Source organism: Dryas octopetala, chromosome 2 (assembly GCF_963921425.1).
Source record: "Dryas octopetala chromosome 2, drDryOcto1.1, whole genome shotgun sequence".
Classification (NCBI taxonomy): domain Eukaryota; kingdom Viridiplantae; phylum Streptophyta; class Magnoliopsida; order Rosales; family Rosaceae; genus Dryas; species Dryas octopetala.
The window spans coordinates 23,439,747-23,466,676 of record NC_141367.1 but is presented as its reverse complement, the minus strand read 5'-3'; the positions used below and the strand labels follow the sequence as shown (position 1 = coordinate 23,466,676).

The 26,930-nt window shown below is 37.2% G+C and overlaps 3 protein-coding genes and 2 pseudogenes across 5 annotated transcripts; 3 read left to right on the top strand and 2 right to left on the bottom strand.

Moving 5' to 3' along the window:
- Positions 1–1,379: 1,379 nt before the first annotated feature.
- On the bottom strand, positions 1,380–2,780 carry ATL2 (TOXICOS EN LEVADURA 2). Its single transcript, XM_086232492.1, has one exon. The coding sequence runs from the start codon at positions 2,601–2,603 to the stop codon at positions 1,707–1,709; it is 897 nt and encodes a 298-aa protein (XP_086088618.1). The 5' UTR covers positions 2,604–2,780; the 3' UTR covers positions 1,380–1,706.
- Positions 2,781–5,745: 2,965 nt separating this feature from the next.
- Positions 5,746–6,676, top strand: LOC147294343 (uncharacterized). The gene is made up of 2 exons (XM_086234016.1): positions 5,746–5,935; positions 6,038–6,676. Exons 1-2 carry the CDS (start codon positions 5,846–5,848, stop codon positions 6,533–6,535), a joined length of 588 nt encoding a protein of 195 aa, XP_086090142.1. The 5' UTR covers positions 5,746–5,845; the 3' UTR covers positions 6,536–6,676.
- A 6,742-nt stretch (positions 6,677–13,418) lies between these two features.
- LOC147294342 (epoxide hydrolase 1-like) lies at positions 13,419–15,377 on the top strand (annotated as a pseudogene). Its single transcript, XR_015120186.1, has 3 exons — positions 13,419–13,955; positions 14,603–14,844; positions 15,075–15,377. The product of XR_015120186.1 is annotated as an epoxide hydrolase 1-like (transcript).
- A 1,222-nt stretch (positions 15,378–16,599) lies between these two features.
- Positions 16,600–18,720, top strand: LOC147294341 (epoxide hydrolase 1-like). The gene is made up of 3 exons (XM_086230643.1): positions 16,600–17,132; positions 17,793–18,034; positions 18,201–18,720. Exons 1-3 carry the CDS (start codon positions 16,662–16,664, stop codon positions 18,448–18,450), a joined length of 963 nt encoding a protein of 320 aa, XP_086086769.1. The 5' UTR covers positions 16,600–16,661; the 3' UTR covers positions 18,451–18,720.
- Positions 18,721–19,824: 1,104 nt separating this feature from the next.
- On the bottom strand, positions 19,825–23,657 carry LOC147294340 (uncharacterized; annotated as a pseudogene). Its single transcript, XR_015120244.1, has 4 exons — positions 23,586–23,657; positions 23,263–23,341; positions 21,424–21,651; positions 19,825–20,886 (listed from the first exon to the last, which is right to left on the bottom strand). The product of XR_015120244.1 is annotated as an uncharacterized LOC147294340 (transcript).
- Positions 23,658–26,930: the final 3,273 nt, after the last annotated feature.

The following is a 26,930-nucleotide window of genomic DNA, read 5'->3' as shown; positions in this document are numbered from 1 at the left end:
GAACTTGGGTCCAATGTACCAAACATTGGTCAGTGACTATATTTAATGGCATCAAACAGACGAGAGACCCAAAAATACACTGTGGTACATTTAATACCGTTGGGTCAAATGCAAAATAATTAAGTCGATCATTGTGACACGACACGACTTGTTATATAAATATATTTAATGATGAAAAGCTTACATTTTATTAGTGAAAGATGAATTCGTTTAACATTCAAAATTCATAAATTATTCAAAAAGTAACATATGATATTTATATTGTAGATATTCAGTTTTATTATGGTTTATATGTTTACACTAAGCGTCGAGTGTTTAGTGATCACCGCCAAGCATTCGTTATTGATTTGTCGAGCCAGCACTTGCCTGTTTTAAAAAATTATCACTGTACTTGGTCGTTTATTTAGATGTTCGCTCATTCATACCTAATGGAATAAGGAAAATATTTTCTTCTGAATTTGTTTTATTTATTTATTTAAAAAAAAAAAAAACTATAGGACTGGGAGTCTTTGATTGACTGAGAAAGGCAATTGTTCATTTTTGTTTTGGCTGTTGATTGATTCTGACTCGGAAACATGATTTGGAATTGGTGGACAGTACGTGTCGTGTTAAAAAACGTGTCTACAAATAATTAAAGTATCGTGCAAATTATTAAATTGGACTTATATTTATTATGAGTATTATATACAACTATACAAGTAACTTAAAAATTATTCATGTACACTGAAAAAATATTTATATAATTAACTTAGTTCTTTATTTATACAAGCTTAAAGTTTAAGCAATAATGACTATGTATTTTCAAGTGGATCTGGCTTAAATTTTATATTCTGCATTAAAAAAAAGAGAATGAGATTTAAAAAGATTGTAATGAAAATTAGGGATGGATCTACCAATGTGCAAATGAGTTAATTGATCTTATGAACTCAAATATCTTCCCTTAGATGTAGATACTTGACTTCACGGTTTATAGTTTGTTATTTAATATTTAGAGGCAAAATGTTTGTAAAAATGTTTCAAAAAGATAAAAGAAAAGAGAAGGTATTGATTTTAGTAACTCACCCATGATTTATTGCAAATTTGCAATTCTTCTAATGGGTTATGAACTTATGATGAATGAGAGACGACGATATTATTTGCTTTAAGTGAGACTTTTGGTGTTGGGTTTGACCCTCTCTAAACTAATTCATAGCTAAAGGCTGTGCTATTAGAATTTAATTTTATAACTATGAGTTAAGTATGTTTTTAGTAACTGATTAGCACTGATTAGCACACCATTCATTTATGTAAATATTCTTTTTGTCTTCATAGAGATGAGATAGAGATTCCTCCTCTTCTCAACATTTGGCACTCAACACATGCATTTGGAATTCAAAACAAGGACCAAAAATTCTACTTTCATTTCAAATTTTTATATCAATATAATAATTGTATAAAATAAAACAAGAGAAAGAACATATCAATGAATTGAAGGGACAAAGTTATATACTTATAGTCTTATATACAGGTCCCAAAACAGCGAGAAATCCACGGCTGCTACTTTCCTGCCACGTGTAAATTAAATTTCCATATTTGCCCAACTTGGCATATACACTGCCCGGATTGTAGAGCCGGAATCCGAGACTGACTGCCTGACAGTCGCCGGGTGTCTCTGCCAAAAAAGCTCGATAAAATTAGCGCCACGTCACCCTATTGTCTCTCCGAGTTCACTCAGCCCCTTCTCGCCCTCGCTCAATATCCGACTCGGCCACCGAGCTACAACTCCCTGCATTCCCAGACGGCGAAACGCCACCGTTTCTCTTTTCTCTGCTCAGGATTCTCTTAAACGACAGCATACGACTCATCGGCGATCTATACGCCTGACTCGACGGCGAGTCACGGCTCGACTCCTCCTCCGACCTCCCGAAGCTCTCGTTCCTTCTCGGCACGACAATCTCCGACGGCTTTCTCCGGGCCCCAAACGACGACGTGCCCACCAAAGAGAAAGACCGACCCGACCGGCCGGCTCCATCTTCGGCGCAGCACTCGGAGCACAACCCAGAACTCTGACCCGATTCACTCCTCTCCAGTTCGCCCGCATTCAAAACCACATCACCCGGATTTTCCGAATCGGGTGCCGGTTCCACCGGGGCCCGACACAGCGGGCACGTGGAGTGAGAGTGGAACCACATATCAATACACTCTATGTGGAAGCTGTGCTTACATTTGGGAAGCAAACGACCCGTTTCGCTGTTCTCGAACTCGGACAAACACACGGCGCACTCTAAGGGCGGTTGGTGCTCCGTTTTCGAGGAATAGACGAAGACGGGGAGCGACTTGATGACAGAATGGTCAAGGCCGCGCGTGGGAACGGAGACGGCGGCGGCGGCGGGATCCTCATGAAAGAGGATGTGGGTACGTCGGTTGCGGTGGTTACGGCGGAGATGGCGGCGGCGGGCGCGGAGGAGGTACCAGCGGGCGTAGAGGTGGAGACAGACCATGAGAATGACAACGAAGAAGAGGACTATGATGGCGCTGAGCATGATTTTGCCGCTGAGCGCGTAGCCCTTGGACTGCTGGGACGGGTAGTCTATATTTTCCGGTTCCGGGTGATGGTCCGGCATGGTTTCACGAGCTCTGAGCGCAGGTTTTTGGTGTGTTTGAGCGAGATGGAATTTGATACGAGTATTTAAGAATATCAAAAAAAGAGAGAGAGACAAGTGGAGTGGGGAGAGTTGACAATGAGGAAAGTTCTTGATAATTTCAGCGTTTGCTTACTGCAATTGCTCTTTTCCTACTACTGCCCACACCGCACGGCTGCTGCTATTACTGGTCTAACAGACGCCTGCCAGGGTTGACGCGGTTTTAGACCAAATTACTTTCTTGCCCTTCTTCCTTTACCAATATTCCCCCTTCCCTTTTCTTGTCTGCTTCTTACAATTTCCACCTCCTTTCGACATAAAATAATGGGAAGCTCCATCATGCCCCAGTTTCATGTATTATATTAATCTAATTTATACTTCTATTCATTTTAAATAAAATTTTATAATAAAGCTTCAATTATCATGCTTTGATGTAATGCTCATATACGTATCTTAGTATTTTAAGATATCACTTTTACGGCTAAAATGCAATTTTGGTGATAATATAATTTTTTGAAATATTGTAACTCATCATATTTTGTATCATCTTGCTAAAAGAAATGAGATTTACTTATATAGGACTCACTGGATTTCATCACTATTATTACCCGGTTATGTTGATTAGTGCTGCATCTCAGCTAATGTGGACTCTACACATGATTGAATTTATCTCCTCCCCTCTACTAGCTGCATATCCACTCCCATCAAATCCCTTTTCTTTTTTCTTTTTTCTCTCTCTCCCATTATTCTTTTTCTGATACACCCCCTCAAATCTTTCTTTTTTTACCTCTCTCTTTTTAACTCTCTCATTCTAGTTTGGCAATGAATGACATTAACTTAAATTAAAAACTATATATACTATATTAAAATAGTTGAAACCCTATAGGAGGGATTGAAAATGACAGCAAACCTAGGAGCGATACTTTGTTATTAGCCCATTAAATAAAGCAAAAAAAAAAAAAAGTATGAGCCACCCTCCCACCCTACCTCCACCCACTGTTGTTGGTCGCTCTTTGATCTGGATGTTGACATGGTGGCCAGCCACCCATGGTGCTCCGGTAAGGAAAGGAGAAAGAGAAAAAAAAGAGGGAAAGGGAGAAAAATTAGTGGTTTTTTATTTTATTTTTTTAGATTTAAGGATATAATTAGAATTTTAAAAAAGAAGGTAAACAAAACAAAATATGGTGGTCAAAATAACAGCACTAACTATCCAAATAACAGTAATCAAATTTGAAGGATTTTCCACGTCCCACCTTCAAAAGTTATTGCACCCACGTTGACAAGTTTGACTAGGAAAAAATGAAAATAAAAGAAGTTCAAGCAATCTTTTTCTCTCCACCGATTATGTCTCAGTTCTGGGCCGGCTGCCTAATATCTGAGTTTCCCCATATGGGCCAAATCGCATCAAAGAATGTAGGGATGCATTTCAGGCTTCAGCTACTAAGTAATGATAGGATGAACTGGGCCTATCCAAGCCCAGTAAGAAAATACCAAACATGAGTGTGGCTTGTATGTTAGGCTGTATGACACAAAGTTTACAAAAGACATCCTCACATCCACAAAGTGCATATATGTGAAGCCTAGAAGTTGGGTTACCAAATAAAATCAAAAGCCAAGTTATATGCAGCAACAAACACTCTATGTTGAACTTGATCATCACCCACCATACCACGTGTGTGCAGAGCTCATGAGTCATAAGCAATTTGACAGAGTTGAAGAGGATTAATGCTGCGGATGAACCCAGTGGGTTTGCCTTTTCTTCTAAATTTGGAATTATTTTTTATTTACTTACTATATATGAGTCTTTTTCGTTGCATTGTACCCGTGATGATTTCGTTTCCATGTGTAGATTAAAATAATGACCAATGTTGTATGGAATTCACGTGATTTGGTTTTCATGGATTAAATTAGGAACCATATAGATCTCCAAGATGATAAGGTTACTTGGGATTGAGAGCAAGAGTAAGTTCTATTGTTCTCCTTTGTTACTTGTAATGTATTTTATATTTTCCGTAGGTAGGTGGGTCCTTTGTACAAAAGAGAATGATATTCATTTATCAAATCTGGTATACACACATTTGGAAATAGATATGGGAATGGGAAAATGGGTAATACATGATCCCCTTAAGTTTACGATTCCAATTTTTTTGGGAATTTATCAAATATCAATTGGTCAGTATTTCTAACATTTTTTAACACTATAATGAGTCATTCTTTTGGAATGGTAATCATTGATTCTCAGTCATCTAAAATGGAAAGGAAAAAAAATGATTTTAGCCCTTGTGTTTTACCTCAAAAATAGATTTCGTGCATGTAATTTCAAAACTCAGCATATATTTCTTGTGTTTTATATTATCTAAATTAAATTCAGCAAGTATTGTAAACGACAAAATTAAACTCGTCGCGAATATAAAGTGACCATTATTTATGAGATTTAAATTCAAGACCTACTGTGATAAAGAGAAACTAGATGTCATCTACCATGCTAAATATTCATTAGTCAAAATTAACTTATTAAGTTTGTTGATAATTAACTAACCAAAAAGTTTTTGTGATCCTGATTAATTAGGTGCCAACCATACACTGCTCATAAGGGAGTGCCAAGACAAGTCCCTTTTTTTTTTTCTTTATTCAAAGTGTCAAGTCCCTTCAAATCAGAGATATTATGCGTTCTCAAAACACATATCATTCCTTCAAATTGAAGATTTCACATGGGTTTAGGCACCTAACCATCTTCAAATCATATATTAATTAGATAGCCTTTGTCATCTCATAGTCATGCCCTCTAAATGAGGGAGTCAATGGGAGAGCCGGAGAGTGATGTCTATTATTTTTCATTTGTTTAGTACTTTAGAGAGAGAGAGAGAGAGAGAGAGAGAGAGAGAGAGAGAGAGAGAGAGAGAGAGAGAGAGAGAGAGAGAGAGAGAGAGAGAGAGAGAGAGAGAGATAATAAATGCAGTAAATAGAGAGAGATCTAATAAATGCACTTAACAGAGGGAGTATTGTTGGAAGACTCAAAGGTGTGAATTGAGCATTTACTAGGGCTTAGCAATGCCAACGGCCATTACTACTCCTACAAATTGCACACCTTGAGCCCCCAAAGCCTCACTTTTCCACTTCCCCACTTTACTCTCCTCCTCTTCTCCTTCCCCTGTTTCATTTTCTGCTTTCCCACAAAGAAAACCAAAAAGCAACTAACAAATACAGAAATACAGTCAAACAAAATGTCCAACAAGTCACCAATATTTCCGATGCCACAAGAGCCTCAGCACTTCAGCGACTACGGTTTTGACCCTCAAATCGACTATTTTCAGGTCCCATTAACAACAACATTCTTCATACATAAATTTTCTCTCCAGGCTTTCACTCTGCATCAAGTTTTGATCTGACCCATTTGTTTTCTTGTCCAAAACAAGGTCTTGGAAGAAGCAAGAAGGCACAGGCGTGAGGCCCCAAGATCCATAGACTCCATACACTTCAAGCTCCAGAAACCCATTTCCAAGGACGACCACTACTCCAAGAAGCCCCACAAGACCAGCAAGAAGAAGCGGTGGTGGAGAAACGCTCTGCTCTTCTTCAAATGGAGGTGGAACGGCCCTGTTGGCCACCACCACAACCGCCATGGCCATGGTGGTGGTCATGACCGTGGTGATGAAGATGTGCACCACGCCAGGGCTAAAGCTTTTCGAGCTTCAATTTCAGGACCTGTGTATATCACCGAGAGCAGAAGCGGTTCCACCACGCCTTACCGTACCATGAGCCGGCCGTCTTCGGGACCCCTCGCCGGAACTCTGTCTCCGACCAGTAAGGGTGAGCTGGACATTCCTTATCTGAGCCTCAGGGAGCTTAACATGGAGCAGCAACAACAGAGGGTCTCTACCTCTACTGCCATGCCCATATATTTGGTTACTTAATTACTAGTGTTTTGGGTGTTGGGTACTAATTATAATAGTTTTTGGAGAGCCATTATATATTTAACGAAGCTCTTCTTTTGATTAATATTTTTAATTGGGTGGGATATATGAAGTTAATGGGGGTTGGGTTTGGTCTTTTGGGTTTCCCCCTCTTTTTGTTTTTGCAATTTGCAAAGGCATTTGATCCTTTTGGAGGAAGGCTAAATCCTCCTTTTGGTGTTTGTTTCTCACTTTTTTAAGTTCAGAAATTAATGAAATCTCACTTTTTAGTCACTTTACACTTTTATCATCTCTCTTGAATATTAATCATTTGGTAATGAAGAGAATGTCTATTATACAGTTTATTCTCAGTTATTTTTAAGCAATGTTGATCATAAATCAAGGAATAAAGGATTAGTATGATAATTATAATTTCTTTGGTTCAACTTCTAATAGGTCCCTCTCAACCAATTGATCACTCTTCTTCTTTTCACGCAACCCTGTGTTTTTCCAATATAATTCTAATCATGGTGTGTGGGTAAACCCCTTAACATTACTTGTGAAAATTCATGTGCGATCATTAAACTTTTTTATGGATCTTATGCAATCCCATATTTTTTTTTTTTGGCTCAACATTATGCAATCCCATTTGTTATTTGGGTTTGTTTATTGGGTTGTTGGCTTCAGCGCCCACAAGAGGCCATGACAGGAGCGAAGCTGTTCGGCTAATTGGCCGAGTATTTGTCCCAACCCAAACCTGTGTAGCTGAAAAGCTTAAATGCCCCCCAATATATACCCAAAAGTGGTAAACAAATTGTGGAATGTTATCACATTTTTTCACGATTTTTTTTCTTTATAATTCTCATTTCACAATTTTAATTATTTTTAAAATTAAAATTGTTTATTTTTTAGATAATTATTTGAAGATTATTTATGCAAAAAATCAACTACATTGAAAATTATTTGGTTATGTAATCATTATTAAATAAATAAACGATGAATCTCCGACAAAAACAAAAAGCAAACAGTAAATTAAATTATTATAAAAACCGTATGTTTATTTGATCACAGTTATATAATTAAACGATTTCTAATTTGGTTACTTTTTTTTTCATAAATGATCTTCATAGTTAGATCTAAAAAATGAACGATTGCGATCATAAATTTACATTGCGGAATGAGAATAATAAAAAAAAAATATCGGTGAAGAAAGTAAATTAGAGAATGTGGATAACATTCTTCAAATTATAATTCAAAAGTGTCTAATAAAGTATATATATATATATTTTTTTTTTTTTTTTTTTGTGTAAGAGAAATGACACACAAACACAAAGCCATTGAAGGGTTTGAAGCGGTAGTTGCTTGGGAAGTGAATGGTAGGAAACAAAAATAGCGGTGCATTTTTGACAAGTGCAAAAGATGTGCAAGTTCAGTGGCCCTTTAAACATCTGAGCAAGGCAAATTTGCAAATGGCCAAGCAGTGAAGGAGCAGAGTGGGCAAAAGGGTATGAAGGGTCGGTTTCATATAAGGCACAAATTGGATCACAAGAAATTATATAATATAATAAAGAGCACAAGTGTCCAAATTAAGGAGCGGCCACATCATGTGGTACACTGGTACGCTCCTCTCTAGTCTCTGCAAGACCACGACTACTTAACCTGCTAACCACGTCATTTCAACATCCACAGCAACGTGCCTTTGTCAGTTATATTAGGTGGGATGTTGGACAAATATAAATATTGTGTTCTTAAGCATTCCTAGATGCTTCAATTTAGTCATGCTACTCTTTTAAATATAGATTTTCATATAAATGAAATAAGATCTAGGGCGGGTAAGGCTTACCAACAAGAAATCAGCTGTGTAGCAAAATTCGACAAGATCGACAGGCTTCACTGAGGCCCTAAACTACTATGGAAATTTTGACCTGTACGTACTTTTACTTCAAACTCGATCTGCTGCAATTTTTATGCTCACAAACTCAGTACGTACTCCACTGTCTATGGTAATTGTTGTTTTGATCAATTCATTGGCCTTCATTGCAGAAACTGGGAGCTCACTGCACCATGGACTGGGGATCAAATAAAAGTTCCAGTGAAGTACGTTTATCGTGGGAGACCAGGACCTAACTTATAATTCTCTAGACGCCAAGGATGACATACACAAAGGTGGGTTCAACAAATATGTGCCGTTTCTGGAAGAGCTAGTCAATGTGGAAGGAGCTAGTTGGCCATTTTCTCAACCAAGAGAGAGCCCATGAAATCAACCAACACATTTATGACTTTATCAAGAAATTTGATTAGATTAGCTATATATTAATTGTGTTGTGACTTGTGTCTACTGGCTAGTACTGGTGTTTCTGTTATGCATTTCTTGCCTTTGACGTTTAAGTGCTGTATGTGTTGCTGTTAATATATAGCATATCATGTCCTGTTGATTTTTGTGTACCTTTCTTCAACTAGCTACTTCTTTTATGTTATGGTACCATCAATTTTCCAAGTCCTGCTCTTTAATATATATGCATATATAATCTTATGCTCATTTATGTAAGTTGTGGCGTGTGCAGCTAGCTATCAATGGATGCTTGATCTGCCGCATAAACTTGCACATAAAAGGTTTCTCAAAAAAAGGATTCATCACCTGAAAGATAATCCAACAACAGAATGTTAGAATATCTATCTTTAAAACTCAGAGGTTGATGAAGACATGTCTATTAGCTCAGAACAAAGCTATAAAACAGTTTAGAGACTTTTTTATAATAGATTACTCTTAAGTTCAGTTTTTAAAATATTTTTAAGTTAAAATTCAGGCAAATAAAAAATTAAGTTAAAATCCAATCTATTCGCGAACACAGGCCCTGCACGTTAAATAAGCTACCGAGCGCTCGATACTCTTTCTGGGAGCTCGGCGGATGCGGATGCAGATGCATCCTCCATTTCCATTTCCATCTGCATCTTTTAGGTTACAAATGCACTTTTTTAAGTTGCAAATGCATCTTCCATTTCCATCTGCATATTTTAAGTTGCAGATGCAGAGATGAGATCGCATTTGCATGTTGCAGATGCAGCTATTGAGTGCTAAGCAAGCCCTTTGTAGGATTTGCCGAACACTCCATAGAATTTTTGGAGTTTTGGGCCAATGAGATCTTCACTTATCTTTCTTTCATAAAGCACCTTGTTTTTTAAATGTACTTAAATCGACTGAATGTGACATACTGGCCATATATCAAGCTTGGACATACATACACACACATATATATATAGTACTAAACTTGGAAATTACACATCAGATTTTCACCAGACCACAGAGCACCTTTTTTCTACTCTTGGTCATGAAAGAAGACTCCCAAATTTCTCATTCATATTGCATGCTAATGGCTATCAATTTTACGAAATTTGATCACGACGAAATAATCTAAAAGTAAGCCACATCATGTGCTGTACGTGTGCATGGTATGTTCCTCTCTGGTCTCTGCAAGACGTACACGACTACTTAACCAGCTGACCACGTCATTTCAACATCCACAGCGACGTGCCTTTTTCTGTTGCATTTGACGGGAGGACGTCTTCTGATTTCTAATGGTTTTGTGGAGAGCTCATCCTTTTATTCAGATTGCAGAGTGGGCTCAAGTCCCTTAAGTGGGCCTGAATACTGTATAATTTGGAGGCCCAAATATTTTTGTGAATAAGAAGAGCCCACAACATTTATGGACTACGCTTGGTGCTACAAAATTCTCTGCTTTATGCATGTCACTGCCTAATAAGTAAGTAATCCTCAACTTCATTGTATTGAAATTTTGAGCCAGTACAACAATTAACAGTCACATGTTTCCTTCTTCTAAGAGTACTGTTATCATTTATTTCATTAAATCATGCAATGAACCAGTAAATAATATTCTAAACTCGGTATACCTAACGACATAAAAAAGAAGATGACAATAGTGGATTTAAAGATGACAATAGTGGATTTAGATGGTCCACAACTCCACACCAATTTAAAAAAATAAGTTACATATACGCTTTAATAAAAAAGACTTTATGGGTCCCTGACTCCCTGGCCAAAAAAAAAAAGGACTTTATGCGTCAAACATCTAGACAAGGACAAGTCCACTCTCTAACTCTCACTCCACTCTAAAAGTGCTATGGGCCTTTTCGTGAGGCACGTTGCATATATTCTTTTTTTTTTTGGGCCAAGAACGTTGCATATATTCTTTGAATAGAGCTATTTTGCATTTTTATGCATCGCCCCCATTACTGATAAATCTAGATGGATTTTGGAGCTCTGATCATATTATTAAACAATAAAGAACCAAACAGTCCTTTAGTCCTTTTGTGCCGACCGCTACATGATTCTATAAGAAGCAAACCACCAAGCTGTAACCACTCACTGATCACGAAAGAGGAGCCAACAACAGAGAGAGATATCGATGGAGGGAATAGAGCACAAAACGGTTAAAAGTGAAGGATTAAGTTAAGGAGCCACACCATTTTATATACCATTTTTACATCCGGACGAAGACACGGTGCCAACACGATGTTGCAGTCGACATTTGCTGCAGTCAGTAGGAATCGACACGGTATCAGCACGATAATTGAAAATTGACATTTGCTGGAATTTAGTGTGCCAACATCGTGCGGGTACTGTGTCATTGCCTTGCCGAAAGGGTGTAAAAATGATATGTAAAATGGTGTGGCTCATAAACTTGACCCTAAAGTGAATGTCATAAACATGCACGTAGCATAGAAAGGTCGAGGCCCAATGATCCTCTTCGTCCACGGCTTCCCAGAGCTCTGGTACTTCTAGCGGCACGAAATCCAGGCCTTGTATCATCTTAGAATATATATTTTTTATTTTGTGAATAATGATGAAATTAAATGCCCCATCTTCGATCTCCCCTCAGTAATTACAAGTACAAAAAATGTAGATGTTTTGTTAGCATTTATGTTAGAGGGTTGTAATTTGCACACTCTATTTCCTCTCATTACACACCCCTCCCCATTATTTAATAAATTATCATTTTAACCCAAATCTAAATTACCAAAAAAGACAACACACCCCAACCCAGCCACCCAAGTTCAGACCCACCCCTGACCTCGACTCCGCCTTGTGTTGCCACAGTCACCAGCGGTTAAACCCGCCATCATCCCTCTCTTTCTCTCTCTTCCTTGCTGAGAAACAGCCCAGCCAAACCTCGTCTCACCCAACCACATCCCCGCCCCGATCTTCCCCACGCAGCCCAGCCTCGCCCCGCCCAGCCTCGCCTTGCCTCGATCCAGCCCACGCAGCCCAACGACCTCACCCCACACAGCCCAGATTTGCCCCGATCTGCATAGAGAGAAAAAGAGAGGGAAAAAGAAAAAAATAGAGGGAAAGAGAGATGGAGAGGGAGGAAGAGCTGAGGAGATGTGCCAGTGACGAATTCGGCGACGTCTGGCGGCTGTATGCAGGGTGTTTTTAATTTTTTTTTCGATGTAAGGAAGGTTATTTGGAAATTTAGGAGGTGTGTTTTGAGAAATTAGAAAAAGAAAAAAGAAATAGGGGTGTGAAGTGAGAGGAAAATAGGTGTGCAAATAGCACCACTCTTATGTTATTAACTTATTATGATACACATATATTTATAATATACATATGTTTATATTAAAGTATTAGTCATCTTTTTTAATATATATGTATTTGTATGTTTGAGACAAATAATAAATTAATGAAACATATAATAGAAAACTAAATAAATGATCAAATATATAATATTAATATAAATACGAAATAAATTGGCATAATTTCATAAATATCGAATTATAATGCCTTAGGAAAATTTCTAAATTTTTCAGATCGGGATTTGGATTGGATCGAAATTTACAGAGACATTTCAATTCCAATCTAATTTTTTTCGGAATTGTCAGATTTCGGATTTAAGATTTGATGCAAGCGTTTCAAAATTGAAAATTTTCAAATCTAAATATGTCGGATTTTCCAATCCAAATCACAACCATATCACTGCCCTAATTAGTAGGTAATCCTCAACTTCATTGTATTGAAATTTTGAGCAAGTACAACAACAGTCACATGTTTCCTTCTTCTAAGAGTACTGTTATCATGTATTTCATTAAATCATGCAAGGAAGCAGTTAATAATATATATATTTATAAAGCAAACCATTGAATTAAAATAGCAAAAAAGGCAGAGAAAATACAAAGTTTGAGCCCAAAGGCTTACAGCAATGCAAAAGTGCACAAAACCGTGGGATAGAGTGAAGCAAAGAAGCCCACATAAACTCTATGATCGCATAACGTCAGCATCGAACATACATTAAGGCCACCAAACGAAACTAGAGAGGCTCCGTAAAAATTAGCGAACTAGTCGCGTTTTGAAACCACAATCCCACCAACATTTCTGAAGCATCGAGTCTGATCGAAATGTAGTAACCGGCAAAAGAGGGACCGGTATGGGCAAAAATAGTGACTTCCCAACATCTTGTAATAAGAACGAGATACTGAGATAACTTAGTAGATGAATGTCCAGAACTGAATATCTTAGCCCAAAACAAACCTAACAAGAGAAAAGAAAGAAACGCCCGCAAACTAAACTAGCAAAACAAACCAAACCAGTAAATGATATCCTAAACTCGATATACCTAAAGACATATAAAAGAAGATGACACTAGTGGATTTAGATAGTCCACACCAATTTAAAAAAGGAAGTTAGCCATACGCTTTAATCTAAAAGAAACTCTATGGGTCAAACAGGTCGACAAGGACAAGTCTACTCTCTCACTCTCACTGATAGAACTATTGGGTTTGCTGATCCTATTATTAATCATGAAAACGATTAAACAATAAAGAACCAAACACTCCTTTAGTCCTTTTGTGCCACTACATGATCCTATACGATGCAAACCACCAAGCTAAACCACTCACTGATAACAAGCACGAAAGAGGAGCCAACAACAGAGACAGAGACACAGAGAGAGAGATCGATGGAGGGAATAAAGCACAAAACAGTTAAAGTGAATGGCATAAACATACACGTAGCAGAGAAAGGCCAAGGCCCAGTGATCCTCTTCATCCATGGCTTCCCAGAGCTCTGGTACTCCTGGCGGCACCAAATCCAGGCCCTGGCCTCGCTCGGCTACCGAGCCGTGGCGCCGGACCTTCGCGGCTTCGGGGACACCGACGCGCCGCCGTCGCCGAGCAGCTACAGCGTCCTCCACATTGTGGGCGACCTGATCGCGCTCTTGGACGCCGTGGCCGGCGAGCAGGAGAAGTGTTCGTGGTGGGGCACGACTGGGGTGCGTCCATTGCTTGGTACCTCTGCTTGTTCCGGCCGGACCGGGTCAAGGCCTTGGTCAACTTGAGCGTGGCGTTCACGCCTAGAAACCCTCAGAGGAAGATCGTTGAATCCCTGAGAGTTGCTTATGGGGATGACTATTACATTTGCAGATTTCAGGTTCTTCACTTCTTCTCCGGCCCCAAATTGATCTCTTTGAAAGTTTTAAGTTTTAATTGAACCCCATAAATTGCATTTTAATTTCTGGAAATTCAAATATCATTGCTTTGCTTTTTATCTGTCTCTGTAGTGTACATGAATGCTCAATCATTTCTTCTGGCTTCATTTGCGAATTGGGAATTTAAATCTTAATTAAAGCATCCTAGATGCTTCAGTTTAGTCGTTTTATACTGAAATATAGGGCTTAGGCTTACCAACAAGAAATTTTCTGTAGCAAGATAGCAACTTTAACTTAGGACAGAACACATGCACTTTGGGTTGAAGTTGAGGTTTCCTTTTGCTTATAATCTCTTGCCAAATACCAAGTACAAGTTGGGTTGAAATATAGGACCATATCTATTTAAAAATGTTTTCAGGGATCCCACTGCCTTTGTCTGTAGTGATTGTTTTAAAGAGATGACAATTATTGTTGTCAGTTACAGTTTCGGTTTGTAAAAAGCAAATATTCAATTGCAGATTATATGTGAACACTTTTTGTATGCCTCATTCCTGATGTAAACATCCCAATTCTACCTCATCAACAAGTCATAAAATTTTATTGGAATTGAGTCAATTGGATTATGATAGACGAATTAATCATGTTGTAGGAGCCAGGAGATATAGAAGCTGAGTTTGCCCAGATTGGAACTAAAAGAGTTCTGAAGGAATTCCTAACATATCGCCATCCTGGTCCACTTTTCCTGCCTAAAGGAAAGGGGTTTGGACATCCCCCGGATGCTCCAATCGTCTTGCCAAGTTGGTTGTCCGAGGAAGATGTTAACTACTATGCCAGCAAGTTCGACAAGACAGGCTTCACCGGGGGCTTAAACTACTATCGAGATTTGGACCTGTATGTCTCCTTCAAACTTTGCTTGAACTTGTACATACAAATATTAAAGTTTTCTGTCATAGCCGAACACACACATGAACTTTAGTGTTTGAAATTTACTTGGACAAGTAGTTATTTTTGACAGCAATGGATTAAGTGGATACTATTCTGAGATGCCTTTTACCAAGAAAGAGTCTTTGGTGTCAAATCTAATGTTTGTTGTCATTTTGATTCCTTCCCCTTCAATGCAGAACCTGGGAACTCACTGCACCATGGACTGGGGCTCAAATAAAAGTTCCAGTGAAGTTTATCGTGGGAGACCAGGACCTAACTTATAATTCTCTAGGCACCAAGGATTACATAAACAAAGGCGGGTTCAAGAAATATGTGCCGTTTCTGGAAGAGCTAGTCATAATGGAGGGAGTTGGCCATTTCATCAACCAAGAAAGGGCTGATGAAATCAACCAACACATTTACGACTTCATCAAGAAATTTGATTAGATTAGCTATATATATATTAATTGTATCCTTAATTGTGTTGTGAGTTGTGTCTACTGGTGTTTCTGTTATGCATTTATTACCTTTGATGTTTAAGTGCTGTGTTGTGGTTAATATCATACCATACCCTGTTGATTGGAGTGTACTTTTCTTGAACCATTTCTTTTCTATTATGGTACCATCAATTTTATTTCGAAATTCTACTTTTGAATATGCATTATCTTATGCTCATTTATCTTATGCATTACTTTACTGGGTCTGAATACTGAGTACTCTCACGGCCCTAATCTTATTGTCCATAAAGAAGAGCCCATAACATTTATGGACTTATGCATGTCACTGCCTAATAAGTAAGTAATCCTCAACGTCATTGTATTGAAATTTTGAGCAAGTACAACATGTGAGGACAAGTCAACTCTCACTCTATTATGGGCCTTTTGGTGAGACACGTTGCATATATTCTTTGAACAATAATACTAGGGATTAGAATCTCAAATACACATGTTAGTGTTATAAAATGAATAATTGTAAGTCATGTATGAATAAATGAAATATTGACATATCGTCTGTGATCCATCTCTAGTACGAAAAATTATTCTGTATACACCAATAATTTTTCTCTTAGCACTGCTTTTCTTTGAATAGAGCTATTTTGCATAGTTGTAACTATGAGATTGGATAAGAAAAAGATAAAACATACAAGATAAGACATCTAGGCCTTTCCTTTCTAGTGTAGAAATCTCAGTATCTGAGTGTTTGGCAAGTAAGAAAATGCAAGAAAGCTAGAGAGAAAATTAGAGAAACCCTTGTGTATTTCTCATTGATTTTGCAACATAATAATTACAAGGTATAGTGTATACATAGAGGCTTTATAGCTGTGCAATGCTAGGCTACTAGAAGCTACTAACTACCAGGTTTAACTTACACATTAGGCTAGCTATTAGTTAATTGCCAGCTGTCATTGACAGGTTGGTTGCAGGTTTTAGTCTCTATCAACTTTTGCTGACTAGGATTGGAAAGTCTCAATTCCTCTACTCTAATATCTACATTTTTTTTTTCGAGACCTTTCATTTCTAGGCGAGACAGGTAATGGATAAATATATGGTTCGGTGCCATCTCCATCGACACTTAATGACTCAAATTTTGCCGGCTTTTTTTTTTTGTGTGGGTACAATTTTGCTGGCTTTCTTTGTGAGGAAACAAACACTCCTTTTGTCCTTTTGTGCCGCAACATGATCCTAAACTCTTTTTTTGGTCGATCATGATCCTAAACTCTATATGAACAAAAACCACCAAAGCACGAGAGAGAGAGAGAGAGAGAGAGAGAGAGAGAGAGATCAATGGAGGGCATAGAGCACAGAACAGTGAAAGTGAATGACATAAACATGCATGTTGCAGAGAAAGGCCAAGGCCCAGTGATCCTATTCCTCCACGGCTTCCCAGAGCTCTGGTACTCCTGGCGGCACCAAATCCAGGCCCTGGCCTCGCTTGGTTACCGAGCCGTGGCGCCGGACCTCCGCGGCTTCGGCGACACCGACGCGCCGCCGTCGCCGAGCAGCTACACCGTCCTCCACATTGTGGGCGACCTGATCGCGCTCTTGGACGCCGTGGCCGGCGAGCAGGAGAAGGTGTTCGTGGTGGGGCACGACTGGGGTGCTTACATCGCTTGGTTCCTATGCTTGTTCCGGCCGGACCGGGTCAAGGCCTTGGTCAACTTGAGCGTGGCGTTCACGCCTAGAAACCCTCAGAGGAAGATCGTTGAATCCTTGAGAGCTGCTTATGGGGATGACTATTACATCTGCAGATTTCAGGTTCTTCTTCTCCGTCCCAATTCATTTGTTTCCAACTTTTGAATTCAATTTTAATTTCTGGAAAATCAAATGTTATTGCTTTGCTTTTATCTGTCTTTGTAAATGAATACAAATTTCATTTTATTTTCCATTTAAAATTGGGAATTTAAATCTTAATTAAGCATCCAATTTATGGCTTAGGCTTACCAACAAGAAATTTCTGTAGCAAGATAGCAACTTTAACTTAGGACAGATCAGATGTACTGTGGGTTGAAGTTGAGGTTTCCTTTTGCTTATTATTTTATTCTCTAGCCAAAGACCAAGTACAAGTTACAACATAATGTATTGCCTGATCTACTGTTTAAGGTGGTTATTTTAAAGTGGATGATGTTTTCATGAAAACCACCGTATTTGATGAATATGGATCCCACTATCTAATATAAAGCCGTGAAAGAAGAAAAATAAAAGGACTTAATTAAAAACTCTAAATCACTATCAGTCTTAGTCTAAGAAAGACTCATAAAATAGACTGGACTCTTAAGTCTCCCAATTTTATTTTACTTAATTTTGTACTTGTAATTTTTGTTTTTACTTATTGTGGGAAGAGGGGTTTGTAATTTGAGAGAAAGAAATTGGAATTGCATCAATTGAATTTTGATAGATGAATTACTCATGTTGCAGGAGCCTGGAGAAATAGAAGCTGAGTTTGCCCAGATTGGAACTAAAAGAGTTCTGAAGGAATTCCTAACATATCGCCATCCTGGTCCACTTTTCTTGCCTAAAGGAAAGGGGTTTGGACATCCCCCGGACTCTCCAATTGCCTTGCCAAGTTGGTTGTCTGAGGAAGATGTTAACTACTATGCCAGCAAATTCGAGAAAACAGGCTTCACTGGGGGCATAAACTACTATCGAAATTTTGACCGGTATGTTTCCTTCAAACTTTGCTTGAACTTGTACATACAAACTTTACTGTCATAGCCGAACACACTCAGATGAAAGTAGTGCAACCTTAGTGATTGAAACTTACTTGGACAAGTAGTTATTTTTGACAGCAATGGTTTATACTATTCTGAGATGCCTTCAATGCAGAACCTGGGAACTCACTGCACCATGGACTGGGGTTCAAATCAAAGTTCCAGTGAAGTTTATCGTGGGGGACCAGGACCTAACTTATAATTCTCTAGGCACCAAGGATTACATACACAAAGGCGGGTTCAAGAAATATGTGCCGTTTCTGGAAGAGCTAGTCATAATGGAGGGAGTTGGCCATTTCATCAACCAAGAAAGGGCTGATGAAATCAACCAACACATTTATGACTTCATCAAGAAATTTGATTAGATTAGCTATATATTAATTGTATCTCCTTAATTGTGTTGTGAGTTGTGTCTACCGGTGTTTCTGTTATGCATTTCTTGCCTTTGACGTTTAAGTGCTGTGTTGTGGTTAATATCATACCATATCCTGTTGATTGGAGTGTACCTTGAACCAGTTCTTTTCTGTTATGGTTCCATCAATTTCATTTCGAAGTCCTACTCTTGAATATGCATTATCTTATGCTCATTTATGTAATCTGTGGCGTTTGTCTATTTATTGATGCTTTATCTGCCACTAACTTGCACAGAAAAGGTTTCTGAAAAAAGGATACATCGCCTGAAAGATAATCCTGCTAAGATTCATGGTTTATGCATAAAGAGAGTGTTTGGGAGAAGAGAAAATGTGTGAGAACATAGAGAGTTTTTGAGAGAAAAACCAGAGATGCTTTTATTAATCTTGATTAAAAATTAACAGAATGAACATCAAGCCTTTATACTTAGGCAACACAACTAAGCACCGACTTGAGTAACTAATTAACACTGTAACCAAGCTAACTAATCTATAACAAACTATCAGCTAAGCATCCTAGTCAGCTAACACATAAGCATGAAGCATATGACACTTATCAGCCCCCCTCAATCTGAGGCTTGGTTGGACCAAGCATCAGATTGCTTCTAAGAAAACGAAGCTGAGGTGAAGACAATCCTTTTGTCATATGACACTTATCAAATCCAACAAGGCAACAACAAATATTTGAATATCAACCTTAAAACTCAGAGGTTGAAGACATGTCTGTTAGCACAGAACAAAAATATAAAACATTTTATAGGATGTTTTAACTTTTAAAGTACTTAAATCGACTGAATGTGACATACTGAACATCATGCTTGGACATATATTCTAATAAATTTGGAAATTTCACGTCAAATTTTCACCAGACAACAGAGCACCATTTTTTCTACTCTTTGTCATGCAAACTTCTCATTCATATTGCATGCTAATTGCTATCAATTTTATCATATGATGAGGACGAAATAATCTAGACGACTAAACCCCCAGGAGGAAATAGTCTAGATTCTCATACATGCTATCAACTGAGCACTCTGCCATGGCCAGATCTGGTTATGATGCACGTGGTGTTGGTAAGGAAATGGGCGAGGCAGCTTGCGTGCGAGGGAAGGTAAGGATCTTAACCCCTGTCCATCTACATGTCTCTGTTCTTCTGGCTTTCAATATTGTCTCTAAAACATAACTAATACAATTATACAAACATGCATATATGGTGCATACAATGCAAGTACATATATAACATAACATTACAAGAAAAAAATTAAGCACTCTTAATTTACATAGAAACTCAACATAATATTACATAAAACAAAGTAAGCACTCTTAATATTACGCTAATTCGATCTCATCAGGGTTCTCAACCATCTCCACTCCCACAGTAGCACTTCTATTACGGCTTTGTTTCCCTACGTCCTTGGGATAAAAGTAATAAGCAACACACAAATAGTAGCAGAAGCTACCAAGACTTAAGAATGTTAATGCTCTGTAATACTTATCTAGACGACTCCGATCTACATCGTCATCGAACCATCTTGTTTTGAACGCCAAAATACTAAGAGCAGTAAGTAATTTTCCAATACCCAGGAAGAAGTCAGTGGTGTGGGATCCATAATACTCAGCCATTACTTTATCATCTTCATCATCATGATCATCAGTCAGTTGATCAACTAAAAAACCAATCACTCCTTTTATGACTAGCCCTTCCATAACTCCCAAGAAGATGAACTGCGGAACTAACCAAAAGATGCTCATAGTAGACTTATAATCCTCTCCAACTGCATAAACTTGCTCCAACCTGTGGATCTCAATCCGCCAAGCAAAAGCACATGATAGAATCCTCTTGGAGTTACTAATTTGTTCAAAAAAGAATGTGCTTCCCGCTGCAGTTACCACACTCTATACAAGGAAAGATAACCACATAGAGAGGATTTCTTTGCGAAAATGTTTTTTCTCCTTCAATTTTCTGATCACTGTCCAAAAATTTCCTCTTTTCCAGGCTTCTTCCTCACTAAATTTATTGTTTATGAAATAAGAGGAGAATCCACCCCAAAACAATAAATAAGAAACTCCCATCCCAATTGCTGAAATCAAGAAAATTTGTGGCCAAGTTGTATTTATAAGGAAAAGAGCTACGACTGCACCTAAAAACCATGGATGACTCCATAAAGTGTTTCTACGGGTTTCCACTCGTTTTTCTAGTCGTTCTTTTTCTTCATCTGTGCATTCTCCTATTTGTTCTTGTTCACTTGAATATTGATCGTCAAGAAATTCTTCCAAAGCAGCGGACCGTCCAGCTTCGCCCATCGCTAATAGTATCACAGCGCCATAGAATACTCTATTTGTAGTATCCACGCTCATGTACTTTAAAGAATACCATAATAGAAGCAACCCCTGCAACAAAAATAGACAGTAACAAACTAGCATATATATATGTAATTTCTTATTTATTTTTTAATTAGAAATCACAAGGAAAGTTATTTATATATTTTCAAACTAATTAACTTATTAGCAATCACTACCAGAAAAAGTTCTTTTACTCACAATTCATACTTGTGGTAAAACTTGTAGTTACAGAAGTCATTGGAAGTAAATAGTTCTTTTGATCACGTACAATCATGTCACAAAAACTTTTAGTCACTGTTTATCGCATTTAGTACAAATTTTATACTTTTAGTCACAATAATAATCTTTTTTCTCGTGATTCCAGGCTAGCCTTGTGTTTTTTGGGCCGTTTGGCCTCCATATTACCTTAAAAAAAAAAAAAAACTTTTTTCTTGTAGTAAATTTCGATTTGATTAGTATTCAATAGGAATGAAATGTTTTAGTTATAGTTATAGTAGCTAGTCAACATGTTTTTGACAATTAGTTAATGTTAATTTCCTGCAAATAATTAAAGACTTTTGGGAAGCTAATTAAGAGATCACTTACAAGAATATAGGCAGCATTTGTGGTGGCAATTACATTGAAGCAACTTATCTTGTAGGTGTGTGAGATATGAGTAAAGACAATGATCATGATGTCTGATGCCCCTTGTTGCAAATTGGTAACTATGGCAGCTATTTGAAAACGTGGATGCTTCCATCTATCCGTGAGGTACATTATCAAGATAGACATTAATTATCGCATGTTTGACGAAATTATGGCTAAAAACCAAACCTAGTAGGCCATAACAAAAAAACATTAGAAATTAGTTAGAAAGTAGTTAGTTTGAATTACTGTATATACATCCACCAAATTATTTATCAAATTAATTTCTTTTACAAAATGATATGAAAATTAAAATTTTTGCTAATTTTTTTTGCTTGTTTTTGCCTAACTTTTAATGTCAACTGTACGTGTATTATAAATTCAAGGATGTGATCAAAAGAGGAATGGATTCATAATTTTTTCTGAAGATGTGTAGCTACATTCATGGATTCATATATAGCTCTTGAACTTGTAATACATAATTATGAATGAAACAAGCAAAAATATGTATATCCAGTTAGGAAATGGATTCATAACAACTTTTTAGGTGTGTATGGGTTCATATTCGATCATGAATTTATAACCTTAGATTTGTAATACATGAGTATGGTTTAAATAAGCAAAAACAAGTATAACATAGAATCCAAACCTCCACGTACTTTGGGGTTAGTTATTTCATTTCAATCAAATAAGATACTGACATATATATATATATATATGTATACTGCCATATTGTTTCGTGAACAAATTTAGTAACTCTAGTACTATTAAAAATAACAAAAATCAATTCAGAATATCGATAAAAAAATTAAGAATTCTTTAAATATATCTCTATTTTCAATACTCCATTTTAGAGTAGGCCCATTAGATAAATAAATGTGTGTGGGGTTTTTTTTTCTACGTCAGATAATGGTTTAGGTATGAATTTGTAGATATTTACAAAAGATGTCATTGCCCCAATTTGAGCAATATTACTCCTAATTTTTGAATGTTTTTATTGATGAAATTTCATGATTCATGCACCCAATTCAAAAACTATTTGTTACCAATTCACATCAACATATAAAGTTATAAACACTTAAATACAAAAAAATAAAAAATAAAAAAAATAAACACCCAATATACATATAATATACCTATAATATATATTAAAAAAATGAACACAGTAATCCTCCACTTTGGGTTAAAAAGAAAAAAGAAAAAAAGAAAAATCTAATAAAAATATAACAAATCCATAAAGAAAAAGAAGAAGATACATATCACTCAGGTCTAGAAGAAGATACCTATCCCCCAAAATCCAACCTCCTTTTGAGGTATATATATCAAGAAGATCAAAGAAGAAGAAAATAAAAGAAAAGAAAAAGAAGAAGAAGAAGATCGAAGAAACCACAAACACAACCAAAGCAAAATAATATGTTACCTACCTAGAGAACATGTGAGGATGGAAGCTTAATGATGTTTGCAAAACGTAATGACGTTTCTTCTTAATCTTTAAATTAACGTTGGTCATAATATTCAACTTCAAAAATTAATGGCAATTAATTACAAAATTTTTAAATGACAATACTTTGAAATAAAACATTAATTGTCAAAATAAAAATATACCTATTTTCAACTCAAAGGGTAAAAGTGAAAATCACAACATGAATTTTCTATAGAAAAATAGGTAATTCTACGTGGCAAATTAAAAAATGAGTGTATATCAAAAGGATGAGGTAATATCAAATTGGACCTTAGAAATGAGTGTAGCTCTATATAATTAGCTCAAAAATTAACTGCATGTTTAACAAAGATTAATACCCCGGATGCATGTTGTTGCCTTGGAAAAGTATATGTATTTTCCGAACGCCCACATAGTTGAGGAATTTGTTAGCAAAACCTGCAATCATCCGCTTCCCAAAGGAGTTAGTTATGCTTAATTTAAATTTTAATAAATGATCGATACATATATATATACACACACAAAATCTTCCCTCTCTATGCAAGCAATTGGCAAACCAGTAGATCGAGTTTAACATGCAATTAATTAATAAAAGTAGTGATGAATTAGTTGCATCAACAGAAGAGTAGAAAACTACAAAATTTCGAAAAGATGCATGCATGCATGCGGCATATATGCGTACCTCCAAGAGAAAGTAAACGCTAAACTCTAGAAAATATGGCGAGGCTGAGCTAGTATGAAATAGTGAGTGTTCATTTATAGATAGTATGGAGATTGGAATGCGAAGCCACCATTGCAATATATGACAAGTTGGCAAGTGGCTACCAAGAAGAAGACCTTTTTTTTTTTTTTTTTTTAATGACCTATCGAGATGAAGACATTTTTCTGTTTGAACAATTCTTGAATCACTCCTTGGGGTACCTCAAGGTCACCCCACCCCCTCAAATCATGATTTCGGCAATATCGGCGCATAATCGGAACCGTTCACTTTTTAGATAACATATTAAAGATCATCTCTGCAAAAAATCAAATCAATCGGAAATCGTTTGGTTATATAACTGTTGTCAATTAAATAGAAAAAATTAACGGTTTTCAATTAAAGAGTAATTTTTTTATTAAACCGTTGATTTTTTCTATTTAATTGACAACAGTTATATAACCAAATGATTTCTGATTGATTTGATTTTTTGCAGAGATGATTTTTAATATGTTATTTAAAAATTGAACGGTTCCGATTATGTACTGACATTGCCGAAATCATGATTTGGGGAGGTGGAGTGATCTTGAGGTACCCCCAAGAGGTGACCCAAGTATTATTCTTTCTGTTTTTTTTATGAAAACCAGACAACTTGAAGACGAGGGACTTTGCCAGTCTTTGAATATTGTTCTCCAACTGTAGCACCACCAACCCATACATATATATATATATATATATATCTGATGAACCTGGATTATTTAAACATTGGTTTGTCAACGCAATTAGTTTAGTTGGAATTTGCAGATATATATGTGAACGGTGAACCTACGGGAACACCTTTTGAATGCCTCATTGCTGATGTAAACAACCCCAACTCTACCTTATCATGAACTCATAAAGTTTTATTTTACATGAAATCGATCAGTTCGTAGTTGATTGTGGCCAATTAATTAATCCAGGCTCTCCACTTCCCACATAATAATTATGGCCAGTAGCAGACTAGCAGGGGTTTAATAATATTATAACTAGGTGTTAATGTCGAGCTGATCGATCACCAGCTCTGCCCATGGCCCCAAGATTAATTTGGCATGTAGCTAGTGAACGTACTTATCGACTAACAAGGCAGCAATTATGAAACAACTGATGTGACAGGACATGTTCTTTGCGTACTTATCGACTAAGTTCAAACTACGCAAAGAAGCTTATTAATATTCAATTGATAAAACAACTGTTTTTTTTTTTTCAGCCAGTAAAAAATTGGACTAGTCGAACGAATTCTATCAGAGCATGTTTAGCTAACCAAGCCAAAAGCTTCGAAGCACGTACATTCATGCTCGTGCCATGACTTAACCATTAACATGACACACTAGAGTCACTGGACATGTTATTTTGGACTTGACAGGACATATCTAGCTAAGACGTACTGCATGTATTGTACGTACCATATGTTGAGAGTAATGTGGAGCAATGTCCCACATCGAAAAATTAGAGCTTAGTATATGTGCTTATAAGTCTTGGGCCTCTCCACCCATAGCCAATTGGTTTTGGGTTGGATGCTCTAATTCTATCATGGTATCAGAGTTTGGTTATCCGCGTGTAAGGCCCAACGGCCACACGTGCTCCCACGTCACCCAATACAATTTGTTCACGTGTAAGGCTCAAAATATCGCCACACGTGCGGAGGCGTGTTGAGAGTAATGTTGAGCAATGTCCCACATCGGAAAACTAGAGCTTAACATATGTGCTTATAAGTCTTAGGCCTCTTCCACCCATAGCCAATTGATTTTGGGTTGGATGCTCTAATTCTATCACCATAATATATATGGTCGTTCTCTAGAGCGGTTAACCGCAACAAATCCACACTGTACGTGCAGAGGGGCAGTGCAAATTTTTTTGGTTGAGTGCTCACCACCTGATTTGTCGACTTGATGTTTTGATTCATTCTTCTTCAATGCAGAAATTGAGAACTCGCTGCACCATGGAGTTCCAGCGAAGTTTATGGTGAGAGACCAGGACTAAATTATAATTCTCTAGGCACCAAGGCTTACTTACACAAAGGTGGGTTGAAGAAATATGTGCCGTTTCTGGAAGAGCTAGTCATAATGGAAGGGGTTGCCCATTTTATCCACCAAGAAATTAAGGGCCGATGAAATCAACCAACACATTTACGACTTCATCAAGAAATTTGATTAGCTATATACTAATTGTATCTTCTTAATTGTGTTTTGAGTTGTGTCTACTGGCTGTTACTGGTGTTCAGTTATGCATTTCTTGCCTTTGACCTTTAAGGGCTGTGTTGTGGTTAATATCATATATCGTAACCTGTTAATTTCTTCAACTAGCTCTTTTATGTTATAGTACTATGAATTTCCCATGTCATACTCGTGAATACATAACCTTTCAGTGTGTCTATTGATGCTTTACCTGCCACTAGATTCTGTTGCCTGGATAGCTGCCAGATCGGTCCAAGCTACGTACATAAAGACTTGGCATGTAGTGAACTTATCCATTAACATGGCAGCAATTAGGCTGCTCAAAGCAAAGTAGCTTATTCACGTACATGATAAAACAATGTTGCAGTCATTAGCTGTTCTGTTCCATGAAATCTAACTCCCTTAGCTTTGACCATGAAATGTTTTGAGATCTTAACATATATGTCTGATAGCTACGTACTCTTGTTCTCTTCAGATCTGTTGTGGTATATATATATATATATATATGACGAGCTCAGCCGGGAGGCTGGTTACTAAATCCATCATTAACTTCCACAGAAAAGGTGACTGGGAAAAGGACTCGTCACCTGAAAGATAATCCAACAACAGAATCTTAGAATATCAAGTTTATCAACCCTCTACAACTCAGAGGTTGAAGGCATGTCTGTTAATTTGCCCAGAAAAAATTATGAAGTAGAGTTAAAAAATGTACTTATATTGACTGAATGTGATATATTCATTAATCTGGACCCCAGTGCGGTAGTGCCGTATGTATAGTTATTATTACTTCTTTTTTTATATTGCAAGAAACCCTCGACCTATTATAATTCTCGATCACAACCAAATTTCTACACTATTTTTCACCATTTGGGTTAGTCAAAGGCTGTTAAGTGATTATTTTAAAGCTCGGGGTTGTCAAAGAATTATTGTTGTTAATAGCAATTTGGGGTTGCCAACGCAAATATTTTAATTTCAGATTATATGTGAATGTTACACACACTTTTTGAGTGCCTAGCTCATTCCTGATGAAAATACCAACCCCAATTCAACCCGACTTTATTGATGAGCATCATAGGAAGACGCAGATTTTTATTTTTGGTCGGAAAAACGGCCACAG

Bases quoted from the DNA above. Each gene is read 5' to 3' on its own strand.
- ATL2 (XM_086232492.1), bottom strand. From the start codon at position 2,603: ATGCCGGACCATCACCCGGAACCGGAAAATATAGACTACCCGTCCCAG.
- LOC147294343 (XM_086234016.1), top strand. From the start codon at position 5,846: ATGTCCAACAAGTCACCAATATTTCCGATGCCACAAGAGCCTCAGCAC. The intron at 5,936-6,037 runs GTCCCATTAACA...GTCCAAAACAAG, and splicing joins CTCAAATCGACTATTTTCAG to GTCTTGGAAGAAGCAAGAAG.
- LOC147294341 (XM_086230643.1), top strand. From the start codon at position 16,662: ATGGAGGGCATAGAGCACAGAACAGTGAAAGTGAATGACATAAACATG. The intron at 17,133-17,792 runs GTTCTTCTTCTC...CTCATGTTGCAG, and splicing joins ATTACATCTGCAGATTTCAG to GAGCCTGGAGAAATAGAAGC. The intron at 18,035-18,200 runs GTATGTTTCCTT...CCTTCAATGCAG, and splicing joins TACTATCGAAATTTTGACCG to AACCTGGGAACTCACTGCAC.